Source organism: Mastacembelus armatus, chromosome 12 (genome assembly GCF_900324485.2).
Source record: "Mastacembelus armatus chromosome 12, fMasArm1.2, whole genome shotgun sequence".
Classification (NCBI taxonomy): domain Eukaryota; kingdom Metazoa; phylum Chordata; class Actinopteri; order Synbranchiformes; family Mastacembelidae; genus Mastacembelus; species Mastacembelus armatus.
In genome coordinates this window covers 16,779,994-16,796,127 of record NC_046644.1, presented here as the reverse complement: position 1 = coordinate 16,796,127, position 16,134 = coordinate 16,779,994, and the positions used below count along the sequence as shown (strand labels likewise).

General features: G+C 38.3%; 1 protein-coding gene across 4 annotated transcripts in view; it reads right to left on the bottom strand.

The window, feature by feature from the left end:
• Nucleotides 1-16,134, bottom strand: part of LOC113124176 (disabled homolog 2-interacting protein) — a 105,054-nt gene that overhangs the window by 83,179 nt on the left and 5,741 nt on the right. Inside the window, exon 1 of one of the 4 annotated variants that reach the window (XM_026296669.1) lies at nt 7,660-7,844. The exons of 2 other annotated variants lie outside the window; for them this stretch is intronic. Coding sequence is in view for 1 of the 2 variants with exons in the window: in XM_026296664.1 (XP_026152449.1) it covers nt 6,424-6,541 (118 nt within the window). In the remaining variant the exon portion in view is untranslated. Of the gene's footprint in view, nt 1-6,423; nt 6,664-7,659; nt 7,845-16,134 lie in introns of those variants that run through there. One more of the 4 variants, XM_026296664.1, reaches the window with a different exon arrangement.

Genomic DNA, 16,134 nt, shown 5'->3' with positions numbered 1-16,134 from the left:
ACTCCAGTGATCCCACTGGTGGACATAAGCCCATGCATATGGTCACGCATGCACAAACACACACATAAATCTGTGTAAGCTCTTTACAGGTTGTCACTGCCCATATCCTTTTAGTAACTCTGTATTTATTTCATCTACATAGCAACTCCCCTTTAAAACATCACACTAGGTCAAAGGGTGTTGTACTGTGGTAGGAGGGTTCCAGAAACTTTCAAATAAGCCAAATCACTCAAATGGTATGTGGCTATAATACATGTGCAAAAGAAAGCATCTTGAATAATACCATAGGATAACACCATAGTTTGAACTGTCAATTGAGCAACATGGTAACTGTGATTAAATTACAAACTCCTACAAAATACTGAAATGTTCTGCACATAATAAATTCAAATTTTTTCATTTAATTGCTCACATTTTCTTGTTTTCTCACATTTCTCACTTTAGGACAAAATAAACCATGTCTATGCTGAGATGCATCACATTTAAATAATCCTGTTTACTGATTACTAATAAGTCATGTTTCTTTATGCTGGAATTTATGGAATTCAGTGGCAGCCCACATTAAGGGTCGCTACTTCCCATCCAGCTACAGAGAGTCCATTGTCATATGAACAATAGGCAACAATTAGCATGTGAAATTGTTATGGCCCAGAGAGCGAGGCTAAGGAGGTGTAACTAGAGTACTGGCAGTGATGCAGGTAATACAGAGGTTGCTAATTAATGGCACTGTAAAAAATCTCTAGACCTCAACCACTGACCTTTGATTTGTGTAAATGTTCAGACTGATAACTGAGGGGTCATCTGCACGCATAAAGATTAGCACGCCCACTTCCATTTTTTCTTATGTAGTTGCTAAATTAAAGGCTGGATAATACATATTCCATATGATACATGGCTCTACAAGGCTCTATTCACTACACACTATTCTCTATTCCCTTAACTGCAGCAACATTTTACTAAGAGGTAGAAGCAGGAAGTGTTGACTTGGGTGTCAGTTTTGGCTACCAGGACTTAATTAAAAGTTGGTCTCATTCTATTTTTAGGTACTAAAAAGTACCTGTCTCAAAGACCAGTTCAGAAAGTAAACCTAAAAGATACAAGTGTGTTTATGTGAATATGGGAACATTTTAAAGTTTGAAGAGCTCCTTGAGATGAGCTTGAATTTTTCAGTTTCCTGGGGAAAGAGTTGGCAAGAAGCTTTCTGATCTCATCTGCTCTCAGCACAGCACACCACAGGTAAGTCAGCCAACGGAAATAAAGTTTACAAAGTCATGCAGACAAAGACACAGTTCAGACATTAAGCAAAGATAAACATCAAAATAGGCCCCGAAGTGAATTCTATTTGTTACAGAGTAAGGCCTGTAAGCTACAAACGATATTCTCTCTCTCTCTCATAGAAATATTGTGGGTGTGTTTGTGTGCATATCTGTGTCTTCCTGCAGGTGAAATGATAGCTGTCTGTAAGGCCTCAGGGAGCAAACAGGCAAATTTGTAGTTAGGTGTTTATAATGGCTTCATTCATTTCACCGTCAGCTCAAACAGACACAGCTACAAAAAGCACCACATCTACTTGTGTGTGCATGCATGTGTATTCATGCAGAGTATCTGTATGTGTGTAGCTATTCAGTGAGATTGAGGACAGGGCACAGAAGGAGTACAACTATCTGGGACAGTGCAGCCTCCCTTACACTATCAAGGAACTCAACAGTAGTGTAATGTTACATTTAATTTCAGGTTATAAACTCAGCTAATCCTCGTTTAAACTATATTTCACATCTGCATAGTCGTGGGCATTTTTTGAACTTAAATATGTGTGGTGTGAGGAGTTATGTGACAGGAAGTGAGGTACACTCGAGGGAAAGGGGAACCTTTGGGAGTGGAGTTCATTTTCCTCTCTTTCCTGTTTTCTGTTTTGTCTCAGAACATTTGGCCACCTTCTTACATCATAAGCATGGTGTCTCTCACTCCCACGGCATGTGTATACATGTGATAAACAGAGAACACTGTAAGATAAACTGAAAAGAGATGTGATAAACAAAGACCTTGAACATTTCCCATTTGTAAGTACGGTAATCCTTCATGAAAGGTGAGTTTGAAAAAGTTTAATGAATGCCCTCCCCCATGTGTACGTTAAAGAAAACCATGCATTAGGAAATGAACTTATGGAAATTAACCAGTCTCTCGTGTGTTTATACAGCATATAATCTCTCTCAGGAAGCCTTATGTGTCTTTTTGTTGATTGTGGAACAACTACTGATCCCCCTTGTTGGTTACCATAGAAACAATGAAGGTTTTGTGATATGTACCCTATGAGGAAACATTTGTGTGTGGGTTAAATATAGTTAAGAGATGATGAAACCAGGCTTTAATGTCACGTTAGGTTTTTCTCTTTCTCCGTAGTCTGTACGTAAAATGTACATTAAAGTGTGTCGCTTTTTGTTTGCTTTAATAATTTAGTCCTTCATTGCTCTGAGAACTCTGCAGGCCTCAGACTTTACCACCCCACCAGCAGCAATAAATCTGATAGTTCTTTTGTGGCATCTTTAAAAGCTCCATGAAGTGAGACAAGTTAACAGGACTTTAATCTCAAGTTCAAGGAGCTTTTCATCTGTGGTGCCATAAAAAATTAGAAGAGAGTGAAAGATGCGCCACTTTGGCAGAACTGTGTCATGCAATAAAAAAAAAATGAAAAAAAGAAACTACACATTATCGAGGACGACAGTAGGATGCACATGCCAGGGTGTGTGTGTGTGTGTGTGTGTGTGTGTGTGTGTGTGTGTGTGTGTGTGTGTGTGCGCGCTCTTTTCTTCACTCTAGTTGCATTTTGTTTTAGCCCTTTGTCTCAACATATTCTATTGGTCACCAGTCTATTTAGAAGTCTGTTTTTCTGTGTCAAGGAAAAAATGAAAAGAAAATGATAAAAAAAGAGCAAGAAATGCAACTGTAGGGATTCCTTATTTGCACTCCAATAGTGCCTTTTCTACCTGAATATTGCAGGTTTTCCATTAAAAAAAAGAAACTCAAGTTTCTTACAACTTGGTCTTCTTGTTTTAATTTTGACCATCATTCCAATCTGGCTAAACAGGTGACTGGTTTACAAATACATTTCTCTGGTTTTGTCACAAAGCTGCTGTTCAGCAAAATCACTTTGTAGGTATATAATTATCATAATCAATATATATGATGGACAAAACTACAAACAAAGGGATTCAAGATCTACTAAACTGGAATTATCATTTCTTATAATTTGATGTGTACAAAGGAGTGTTTTTCTCCACCATGTTTTAAGTGATGTCATTCAAACACAGGTCACACAAGCTGTATCCTAAAAGTGAAGACCTGACTTGAAAAGGGGAAAGACAGACATGTACTGTAACCATCAAACAGAACCTGAACTATTAAACTAGACACTAAACCACTCCTGAAGACGCACAGGCAAAAGGCCCATTGTCTCTGTTATATTATGGCTCACTGAAAACTCAATGGGTGGTCTAGCTCCTTGTGAAACGGCATGACAAGGATTTAGACAGCATATACACACCGTTACATATACCCAACACAAAAACTGCTAATATTACATACTTCATGCAACACAGTCTCAGAGCACATCAGCTCTTTGGGAGACATTTACATCTCAGCATAGCAAAAGGTATAATAGCTGGGGCCTCCATCTCACTGTGAGGCCCACATAATTTGGTTATGAGTCATTGCCTTTGCAATTCATTTACACATAAATGTATTTAAATTTTACCACATTACCATGTCATCATTAGATTGGTGACAACATTTTATATTACAAATTCACACTCATTCTCCAGCTGTTGACTATGTCCACTGTCTGTTACAACCCTAGGCAGCAGACCACCGCCAAAACACAATTTGGATAATTTATGTAGTGTTGCTGCTAACAAGCAGAGAGACAGTCAGGACTCATGACTTAATAAATACTAAATACAAAAACGCTCAAAGCTTCTGCATAGACAGTGAATAATGGAACAGCTCCTGGGACGTGAATGAAAGCTGCTATGGTCATTGCACTGACATACGATAGCACTGATTCACAGTTTGAAGTGCTGCATTGAATGAAAACTAATTTGGATTTAGTATCTGAAACAAAGACTTTTTGATGCACAACCAGAGCTTTTAATGTCAACAGGAAATTCAAAAAATGCTCAGTTCTCACAGTAGACAAATTTTCTCTGTTTCTAGATACTGATGTGATCTAATCCTCAATACCACTTTAAATGAACTAAGAACACAGTAACATGTAGTGTAACTACATCTGCATGCAGCATGGTGGCACAGATGCTGACACTGCAATATGCCTGGTGAGATTCTAAGGCAACGTGAATACAACCAAACACACTGCGAGGCTGTACATCTGTTTTACTGGCAGCTTTAGTTGAGGACATGCTAAGAGGGGCAACATAATTCAATTATTAACAGCTACATATGGCCTCCAGATGGATTAATATCAAGGGCCAACACCCCAACATATTATGTTATTATCTTATTACGAGTACCATGCAGCACTTGGACTACGGCCCTAAATTAACAGATTTCCTCCTCTTAAAAATCAAGATATTTTCATCAGACAAACAATATTTAAGATCCTGGGAAGAAACACCACTCTGATTTATGTAAATATTGTTCACTAGTCATGCCCTTTTTACATGACCCGATGATTTGTTTTTAAAAGCAATAAATTATTTACACATGAAGTAATTCAGTTGCTTCCCACTAAGCTTTTTAAATAAGAACACCATGTTGACAGTACATTTCCATGTGTATATGTTTCCTCAGCTGCGAGCAGTGGGAATATTTTCTTGGTTAAGGAGGGTTTTGGGAGAACAACAAAAAAGAATTTAGGTTAAATTCATACATTAGATATAACGAGAAGACAATGCAAAATGTTCCAGTGTCGACATGAGCCATCAATGGACAACAATGAAATGACTAAATTATTTTAAGGTTAATGAGCAGTAAGTGCCAGTACAGACACAAAGGCTACAGCTGCACCCACATGCCCAAACATGAAATCTGAAAGAAATTGAGACACACAATAACCAAACATCTATTTCACGTGATCACACAGAGTGTGTCTATAGATACACAGATCGTAAAAAAAGCCAACCACACGTAGACACAGTAACTGAACAGTACTCCAACAAACAGCCTATATGTTCTTCTACTCCCCAAATCCAAAAGCCGCACACACATTGAGACACCCCCATATACTGTCAAACAAAATCCTTTCTGTTGTCTGTGATTTATGACTATCTAATTACATAGCTGTTCTTCTGAGGGCTCAGGTGGGAGGGGGAGAGGAAAGCTGGAAAGTGGAGGAAATGTGGGCAGGTCCAGTACAACTAAAAGTATAATCCACAGTAAGAAAGACGTTTGTGAGCAGGAGACACTGAAAGACTTTCATATAAATACAGAGATTTTTGCCACGTAAACATAGACGTAAAAAATATGCTACAGAAATAAATAGTGCTGCTAAATAGACTTGCTATTAGTAAACTTTTAATCAAACCAAAGTTTCACTATTCATTAATAAAAATGTAGCTGGGGTGTGATCTTTGATTTCACAAGAAAAAAAATCTCTAAACAAGTATCATCAAGACGAGAGGTGTTCATAAATTCTTTTCATAACTGTATTTCTTTTTTTTTTTACGAGAGTGTTTCACAACAGCTCTGTTTGATGGTTTTCACCAAATTTATCAAACAGATCACAGCCTCCTTCGACACTACAGGGGTGACAGAAAGGTTTAAACACAGAGGACACAGCAGCACTATCTTTTTCAACTTGTTAAAAATAAAATGAAAAAATTTCTAGGTTACAAACCCCTTGTTGCCATATTTATCTAATGTCATTCATCAAATGCATTTCACTGCAACACACACCAGAGATTTACAAGAGGAGGAAAGTTTGGAGAGAGCAGGGAAAGCAAGTAATACTGGGATGCTATTATCTCTTTAGCCAGTGCGGCAGCAGTTTATCACAGCAGTCAATCGCTAAGTAATCACTATCTGTAAGGAACTCTTCCACTTTCACTGCGTAAGAACACTTAGTCAGCTTCCACAGCCTGGTCACCAGAAATAAAGACATTACAGTGAGGGAGTGAGAACATGACAGTGTGGTTTATATTTAAAATTGCCTTTCATCATACCTGCATTGCTGTCTGGTGGCAAAGGATTTAAATTAATAGCTGATCAGTTGGTTGACAAAAAAATAAATCCATAATTTCTTTTCATAATTAATACTTTAATACATTGATGAAACAGATTAACTACTAAATGAATCATTAGTTGTAACCATAAACAAATACTTGTCAACAGATCAACAACCAAGTTATCAAGCTGTACAACAGCTGGAATCTGCAATAGCAACAGAATGTATCGGTGCAGATCATTGGTTACCTTCAAACTCTAAGTCCTTCTCATGATCCACTGTGACCCTTGCCTGGTGCTGCTCTAGGTCACTCATCTTCCCCTCCACTGACTCGGCCACCTTGGAAATGCCATTCCAGCAGTCCATAATTCCCGCTCAGTGTTACCAGTAATCCCTCTTCTCCGGCTGTTCTGAGCCCACTTCCTTCCCCACAGCTGCTGGCCAGCCCGGCTTGCTCTAATAATAGGACAACAATGCTCACCCCACGCCTGGACACACAGAACTGCACTACTACTACTACTACTACTACTACTACTACTACTACTACTACTACTACTACCACCACTACTACAACTACAAAAAACTAAATAACTAATAATAATTTTTAAAAATTGTTTAACGGCTTCCACATGATGACAGCGTTTCCACGGTCTGAAGCAAAGATAAACTTCTTTAGATAAACAGGTAATAAAATGTCAAATTAACAGAAATGTTTAATGCTGCTACAATTATTGACGCCCAGCTCCAAAACAGCAGTACTTCTGTTTGTTGGAATCAGACTGCAGCATGTAAACACATGTTGGAGGAATGATGATGAGGTTGCACGCGCAACTGAGCTACTATCTGTGGGTAGAGAAGTCAGAGAGAACACTGTAATCATGCAAGAGCTGATAAATGAAGACTCCACATGGCTAAAGTAGTTAAACACCACCTTGTGGCACAGTGTGTTGGAATGGGGCTGCTCCTTCAGCACACACATGCACACATCCTGTACATACTGGACCAGTATAAATGTCACATTTATGCTGTGTGGTTCTGTTATCAAGGCAACTGCAAGATATACGTATGAACACCAAAGAAGGCAGAACTAATCACAAAAGAGTCAGGAGAGACGAAGACCTGGAGTTATTCTTCTCATCTGCTGCTGTCCTACTTGTACAAGCAGAGCTCAGAATCACATTACAGCTCTTTGTGTGTCTAAGCCTGACAATTCCTCAACAACCTTCTTCCTCATTTATTTCCTCCACAAAGAGTGTGCTTCTTTCAACCTCTACCTTACTTCTTACACTGACAGATCAGTGTGATCTATGTAGCTTCCCTGACACGTGAAAAAGCTTCTCTCCACACCTCCTCCTCTCCTTCAACCCCCTCCGCCATTCTGCCAGGAAAGCAATCCCACAGCGGTGCTTGCAAAATTTGTAACTCAGGCACACTTTTCCTCTTGGTGAAGAGAGAAACATAAAGAGGGCAATATTAGCACTCACCTCAGACAACGTCCCCCTGCCACAGGGAAAACAACAGGAATATCATCCTGAATCCACACAGAAAACCAAGAGCAACAAGTAGTAACTCCAGAGATTTCTCCTCCCCTCTCTCACACTCCTGTTTCCTTGCTCTGTTTCTCCCTTGGCTTTGCACTCATTCAGAGTGCAGTAGTTGCAGTGCACTGAGCAAGTGTGCGTGTGGTGTGTGTGTGTATGGTCCTGTGGACTCCTGCAGGGGTATTGACTGTTAGTTCAGGTCCTCCCCCTACTCACTCTCTCTCACTCACACACACACACACACACACACACACACACACACACACACAAAAGAGGGCAGGAGAGTATTCTGTCTTTTGTTGCTTTGTCTCACATTCTTGAGCTGTGTCTTCAAAAATCTCAAACTCCCTGCTCTACAGAGCCTTTCATATGAGAAAGTGAATGAGACAGACAGACTGTGCACGTATGTGTGCACTCTTGTGCACAGGGAATGCTATCATGCCTCAGCACCCAGGGCTGGGAGGAGGAGGAGGAGGAGAAGGTGGGGTTTAGGACTCAGAGCTGAATTCCTACCTCACATCCAACCAATCAGAGACCTTGTTGAGGTTGACCAAAAACCACAGGGCCAGGCTGGGCCCCACTACCACACTCCAGCTTTAAAGCATTAGCTGAAGTTTGCTGTGCACTTATGTGAAATTCTTCAATAGCACTGTGGTTGATCATTACAATGTTTTTTTATCTTGGGTAATTACTCCCGTTTGTTTACAAAGGCATTTTGCTGTGTGTAATCAATACTTCAATATTAAACATTCAATAAAAACTACCTATTCTGTGTGCAATACGATGGCAAGGAAATATAATCTGTGTAGTGGCTATAAAATTCATAAGATATCAAAAATCCCCATACAGCATTTAAAGCACAAAATATTCAGCAGGCTGCAGATACTGAAAGCAGCTAATGGAAACTTAAAAGGAACAGGACAGAAGCCTGACCTGTTTCTTTCCTTGTTTATGAGATAAACTAGTTCATTAGCAAATTCAAGCAAGTTTCCAAACCATGTACACAGGTAATAGGTATATCACAGCAGGAAGTGTCTGGGTTTAGATGTTCCCTTGTCTCTTCCTATGAACCCCCCCCCCCCTCCTTCCAGAGAGGAGCACTCTCATGTTTCTGAACCTGTCCTTGGCCAGACATTTGTCCACAGGAATCACAGAGGATCTCTAATACTCTCTAAAGTTACAGAGAGAAAGAAAATCTTGACCTTGTCACTATGGGTTATAGAGTGTAGACTGATGAGTAAAAATGTGTTTTTATTTACAATAACATCAACAGAATAATAAAGGTGTAAACAGGGTCTTTCTGAAGTTAATGTCCTTTTGGGTTTATGGCACTACTTAATTGTTTAACGATTATATATGACAGATTATAATAAATGAAGTGACAGATAGTTGTAAACACACCACGCTTTCTGTACGGAACTATGTTTACACCTATAAATAAGGGAATTATAATTTTTGCAACAGAGCATTAACAAACCTAACAGGTCAGAATAAACTGATGACATACAGTTTCTTGTTTGCTCCAGTTCACATTTACCAAGTACAGGCTTCCAAAACCAAAATGGAAAAAAACCCTGTTTCCACACTTATCCAGTAAATGTGAAATGATACAAATTGCTTTGGTGCACAGACAGTCTGACATTGTTAAAGATGGGATAAATATGTTGATCTATTACTTTCATATGTTTCTTGTTTCTGAGGCATTCAGCACAACTATCAAAGCCTCCAGTTAAGCATCCTGTTGCAAGTTTGTCTTTGTTGTGGAACATAGCTTGGTGATGAGTTATTTAATACAATTTGGCATGTGATTACTCCTTTTTTGAGCCTGTTTCCTTCCAAACCAAAAAAACATTTTGACAATTAGCAAGTTTTTTTTTTTACATTATTTTGCTGAGAAACCCACTGCTCTACCAATTCACACACGAGATAAGTGTAAAGAAATATGTAAACCAAATGCTCACGGATATTCACAGGTGTACAGAGGTCTACACATCTTAGCTCTTCTGCTGCTCATGAAATATGTAAATAAAGCTCAAAGTGAGCAGGCAGGACTATACTTTGAGCACAAAAACCCGAAGCACACAACACTATTTCCATCTTCTTCTAAATTGCTGACAAGAAAAATATTCGCCTTGCTGTGTGAGATGTTAATACCCAGGAAAGGAAAACACACACATAGCATTTTTAAAGTGTTTGTTTTCATTATTATTATCTTTTTCATTATCTAAAAATAACACAACCATGCAGAGAGAAAGACAGAAACCCAAAGGCTGAAGTGCCATATGAGTGTGTACTTTGGTATGTGGCCTATAGAGTTACACAGGAACAAAAAGGAAAGCAGTGAAGCCCACTCCCATAGACAACTCTGACACACCTCTTCTTTTATCTTCATCTGTTTATCTCAGTTTCTGTGTCCGTAACCCTTCACCCCCGTCACTCTGTTTATTTCCCTACTCAGTTGTGTGTTTATGTCTGAGAACATGTGAAAAGTTAAGAACCTGCTTACTGAACAGTAACTCGATGTTTGTGTATGCATTGCTTTTGTCTATGAACATCTGCAACAGGTTCTCACCGGAGTTTTTTTCAGTGGCTCTGCCTCCGCAGGTAGCAGATATGTTACTGCTGAAACTGCAACTGCAACGATGCAGAAAACTACAGGATTTAAAGGAGTGATGAAGGAAAGAGGGAGCAGGATACCAGCTGCTAGAACTGAAAGTTTCAAAAGTGTGACAAAAGATTAGTGACAAACACTGAAAACAAACTGTTAATGTGTATCTACAGTTTCCTAATGATCTGCCTTAAGAAGCTAATTCTGTCGTTCTTCGTCGTTAAAAGAAAGCAAAATGTTTGCGCTGACTAAATCCATAAACACTGTGCTCCTAGGATAAAACTCAAACTACATGAGTTCAAATAAGAGGGTCTGGCTTACGATTAGTCTTGTTTCCACTTACAAGTCAGAGAAAAAGAATGCGTATTTCAGCTGTAGGAGGAGCTGGGCATGGGACAGTTAGGAATGCCAAAATCTGCCATTTTAAAGACAAAGGGACTTATGTTTACACATGGGGTCAAGCTGCTGCCATCCCTACCATGCCAGCAAGTACTTTCTGTGAAAGGACAGCAAAGGGAATTTAACCTATAAAAATTTGAATTGGGTCATCCTGGTATCCAGCAGTCTAACAGGCGAAGGCCCTGCTTTCATTAGGATATTTATCACTTACTACTCACACCCTTCACTCTGTAATGTCCACTATCAAAATCCTCTAAACCTGCTGTGTATCACTGCTGACTCCCCATTTAAATATTGCCTGTTACTTTGCTATAACGCTCTCACCACCTAAATCTTTTCCACATGAGCTATATGAGCTATAGGCGACTTTACTTAGACCTTATCAAGTAAGAGTCTTTTTACTGTAAATGGTCAATTACTTGTCTCTGTCTCATGGAAACCTACTGGACCCTGGATCTAAAAGTAGAGATTTTATTTAAAAAACTGCCAACAGCTCATACTTATTAAATATATTAATATTAAAAAAAACACAGACATACAGTAATGACCTGAGTTCAACATATAGTATATGTATGATGCAGAAAATGAGGTTTGAGCCATTAACCTCATAATCATGGATTGAGTACTAATCAATTATAATGGCAAAACAATGCAGATAAAATAGCAAAAATTAACAACTAAATAAATAAATCCTTAACCCAAACATCTAACATCTAATTTTGTGTTGCTGTTTTGCCAAAGCTTTCAATTCAGGCTGAAGTTACTGTATTTTCCCACCAGTGTTGGTACAGAAATAATACCCTGGTGAATCATCACACAGCCTGTGTGCAACTGGGCAAACTGCAACAACAATGAGGAACGATAAACAAAACACTGATTAAGATCAGTTTATCTTGTGATTCTAGCGTCTTTCAACTAGGCTCTCCTAGGAAAAAGCTTAAGTCTGCTTGCATTCATGCTCACTCTGACTTTACCAGATTTCTTAGTGTCGGACTATATATTTACATAAGATTACAGAGTCATGAAAAGCACATTTCCAGCCTAAACTTGTTGTGATCATGTAACAAGCTCATGTCTGCATTTGGCTCCCTTTATGCCCATTGCAGTCACTAACTTAGAATGAATGCACATACTAACACCCATATACAAAACCTCACTAACATCCCTAACATCTACATAGCGTACAGTAAGAGCAGAGTTTACATACACACATACATTATTATTATTAGCATTGTTAGTCTGAAATACTCTGCAGTACTCTCTCTTCCTTGTCCCTCCCTCCTCCTCTCCTCAGCAGTGCTCTGTTGACTGACAGCCTCTCATCAGTAAGGCTTTCTGACGAATGGGGCCAAATGGAGCTGTGCCACTGCTGCTGCTGGCCGCAAGTCAGCTCTCTGAGGTTATTGCTTAGCTCTGCTCTTACAGTGTTATTTATATCCATGATCACTGGACTTGTTTTAAGTGTTTGATGAACTTTTCATATGTCATCCTCTCTGTTGAGCTCATAGCTGTGGATCTTTCCGTCAGTACTCTACTATGTTTTCTTACTGGCTTTTAGAAAATGATGAATTTATTGTTTTTCTGAATTCCACATGACTTAAGACTTTTGTAAAATAAAACTGTAGATCAGTTTGAAAAGTAGCTGAAAAGATTTTGTATTATTACTTTTACTAATTTTCTTTCATATTTTGGAAATTCAAAATAGAGTTGCTCAGTAATTACGTGAGACTAATGAATTAAGTAATGGCCTTTTTGATTTAGAACTTTATTTCCATTTTGATCAGAGAAAGCTGTGTTTACTGTTTTAATGCTTTTTTTTTTTCCTTCTGAAATACTGTCGTCAGCACTTTTTCAGTGGCCCATTAACTATCAAGAGATGGAGGGAGACAGAGCAAAACAAACAGAACTGAAATTTTAGTGTTTTTGACAATTGTTTCATTGTGGTTGCAAACCCTGACGAGACAAACTGTACTGAATGAAACAGAACATCACACTAAGCAGATTGGTCTTTCTGACAGTCATTTTTGTGGTGTGTTGTCCTTTGAATGTCTCCATCACAAATCACACAATCATAAATTACTAGCAATATGATGAATTCAAACTTATCTATATTTAACTTGTTTTCTCTCCACACACAAAATTCTCTCTAGCCAAGTAGACATTTGTAATCTGGGATCACTTTGATTTGCTTTGGAAAGGCAAACACAACTGCGCCAAAGAAAATTTTTGTTTCTGAGTTAAGTTCTTAGGAGCATTCAGCCAAATGGAAAAGTACAAATGACTGCAGTCCAGAATGGTCCAACAAAATCATTCAGTCTTCTGAAAAAATTACTAGTAACAGGATTTTTTAATTCACAACACTCACATGCTGATCAAATCACATTTGGAAGTGACACATTTATCCAAATTCTGTATGCAGCGTAGTGGCATCCTGAAGACCATCTAATCAGCATCTGCAGAATAAAAAAATAAGTATATCTCGACAAAGCTACCAAACATACATCATCCCTAAGTTCTTATCTCTCATGCTCATTCTCCTTACTTTGAATCTTTCTATGTCATGCTACACATTATGCAAATACCAACAGCTCGCCCGTTATGAGGCTGCAAAGCTGAGCAAAAAATGCGTGTGCGTTTTTCTCTGTCTTCAGAAGCATCTGCAGTTTTCCTCACAGATAAAGTCAAATATAAGCACGGAATGAAAATCCAATCACAAGCAGCTACTCAAGATGCATGAGAAGAATTTTAAAGTAAAATGCAATCAGTCTCAACTGTGGAGATGCAATCTGAATGTTTTTATGAAAGACACCAGGCCTTGAGACAATTTTCTCTTCTAAGTTTATGTCTCAGTACTAATGAATGACAGAAAACCAGTTTATTGAAGTAAAAATGTGTATGCAAAGTTAATGCTTGGTTTTCATTTCAAAGTATCATCTAACCCACCAAACAGAAGTCATCACTGCTAGTTCAGTTAAGAAAAGCCTGTGCCACAACACACAGCCAGGCGACTTAAACTACTCCTGACACTGTTTTCCAGCCCAACTAGCAGTGCTGCTTGTCTTAACCTCTGGGGACTATGCCAAGGGGCCTGACATTGTACTTTCATTTGTTCATATAGGCTTATTACAAATCAGTTTTGGCAAATAGAATATTTTCCTCTAGTCCACCTCCTCTTTGTGCTTTCCATTAACACTATAGCTGCTAGAGGATGCCTATTTAAAACTCTGACACCTTACTGCATTATAAGTAATGAGGTGATAACATTTAAATCAATTGTCAGCAGCAACCCACAGTGAGAGACAGTGACAACCTGGCAAGCTAAGTCAGAATTCAGCAACAAAAGTGACAGATATTTCACTCAGGAGTTGATGAAGAACAAAAAATAATATAAAGAATGAATAACAGACTTGTTCATCACTTTATTATAGGTGTTTGCTATCAACTTATCAACTTGAAAGGCGATAATTATGTCATAATCTGTTTCTACTACCCTCATGTGGTCAGAACAATTAACTAAACTCTGCAACTCTTAGCTTCTTTTAAGTGTTTTGCTTTCATGAACCAGATTTATTGTACGTCACCTGCCAATGCAGCAACAAACAACTGACAGGCAGATTAAATTAGGAACTAACCAGTGAAGTCAATTAAGTTTAAAATTCAGACATTTTTCTGCAGAATTTAGGCCCAGTCTAAACCTCTTCTAAAGTAGTAGGCTATGCCAGAATTTTCTCATTATGCCAAAATGTCTTTCCATCAAAAGGTTTCAAATCAAGATTTTCTCCTTAAATTATACAAATATTGGAACCTAGGGACAATAAACAGACATGGACACAGATATGTTGACAGAAACAGGACAGACTAAACATGTTTTTATCAGTTTTCTTAGGCATCTACCAAGGATGCAGCCTCATAGTGTGAAGAAAGTCTCCTGTATATTACAATGAACTGGACTTGACAATGAGGCCTGGCACAAGACTTTCCTCTCTCAACCACATGTACCATATTTTCCACACGTTTTTTACTCCTCTGGCTTGCAGTGCAACTTATACAGCGAAGCAACTTATATGTGTATATTTATAGTAATTTTATCTAGTCACTAGCATTAGATGGCACTCTTGACTCAACTGAAGATAATACTGTACCACCAAAAAAGTAAAAAGGCTTATGTTCATACTAAACTACACCTAGTGCAACAAGGGAAAATTCTGCCCAAAAGAAAGAGCTATACCGCAGACTTCAAAGTGCAAGTAATAAAGTCTGCAGCTAAAACAAAGTTTGGAGTGAGTGTCAGCATTCAGGCAACCTGTGAGAGGAGGGGGTCACGACACTTCATCTCCCCCCACTCTGATGACGACAGATGAATTAATTTCTTAATGCACCTCTGCTTGTTGTTATGCCTAGCCTATGTTCTTCATAGGCTAATTTAGACTATAGTATAATTAGAAATGCACAACAACTTATATGTGTTGTTTTTTTGTTTTTTTTGTTCAACAGGTCTTAAAGCGATTAATTCTCCAGTGCGATTTATAGTCTGAAAAATATGGTAACTAAAACTTTGACAGTTGGGCTCTTGAATTTACACCCCCTGTACCACACTGCTCCAAAGGATGGCTAGATTTTATCACGTCAACATGAGAAAGAATAAATCTTTTATTGAAAGCCGAACATTCTTCAAAACAACGCCCTGCAGCACTTTCACTTTTCACAAGAACAAAGTTTAATCTGGATAAAATGGAAATTACACAAGTGTAGGCAGACACCTCAATTAATTTCAAAATGGAAAATAAATCCCTCATATTTCACAAAAATGCTTTATATTGAGACGAGATGAAATCTCAACTGGTTTAATCCCCCTGTCTAATGAAAACCCTGTGTGACACCAGTGCAAAGACACAGAATCACAAAAAATGTCCCTGTGTTTTCTCCTTAAGCACATTTTCAGGCATTTGACCTTTCTTAACTAGGACAAAAACATGCAGACCTATTTACATGTCAATGAAGACCATGGATAAGGATTTTTTTTATTTTTCTTCCCTTTGAGGTTCCTCTCCTCTCTGCATGCTCTTAACAAACTACTTAATCTCATATTAAGGAATGGATGAGTCATGAGAGCTTGTAAATAGACATGCCTAAAAATACAGGCTTCTCAAAAATAAACTGGGACTTTTAATTTTGCTCGTCTGACATGAATACCACACAGCATATTTTCCTAAGTAATGCATAATGGCTAAAGATGTACAGAATCAACAACCACCTGTTTTCTGCAGATACAAACAGTAAATGCACTGATGCAATTACAGTACTATCTGCAACCATATGGAGACAGATCTACTTTATAGGCAAAATAATCAAAATATGTGTGTAATACATAAATATGCACACAGAAATTAAATGCAAGGTATGTTTCTCCT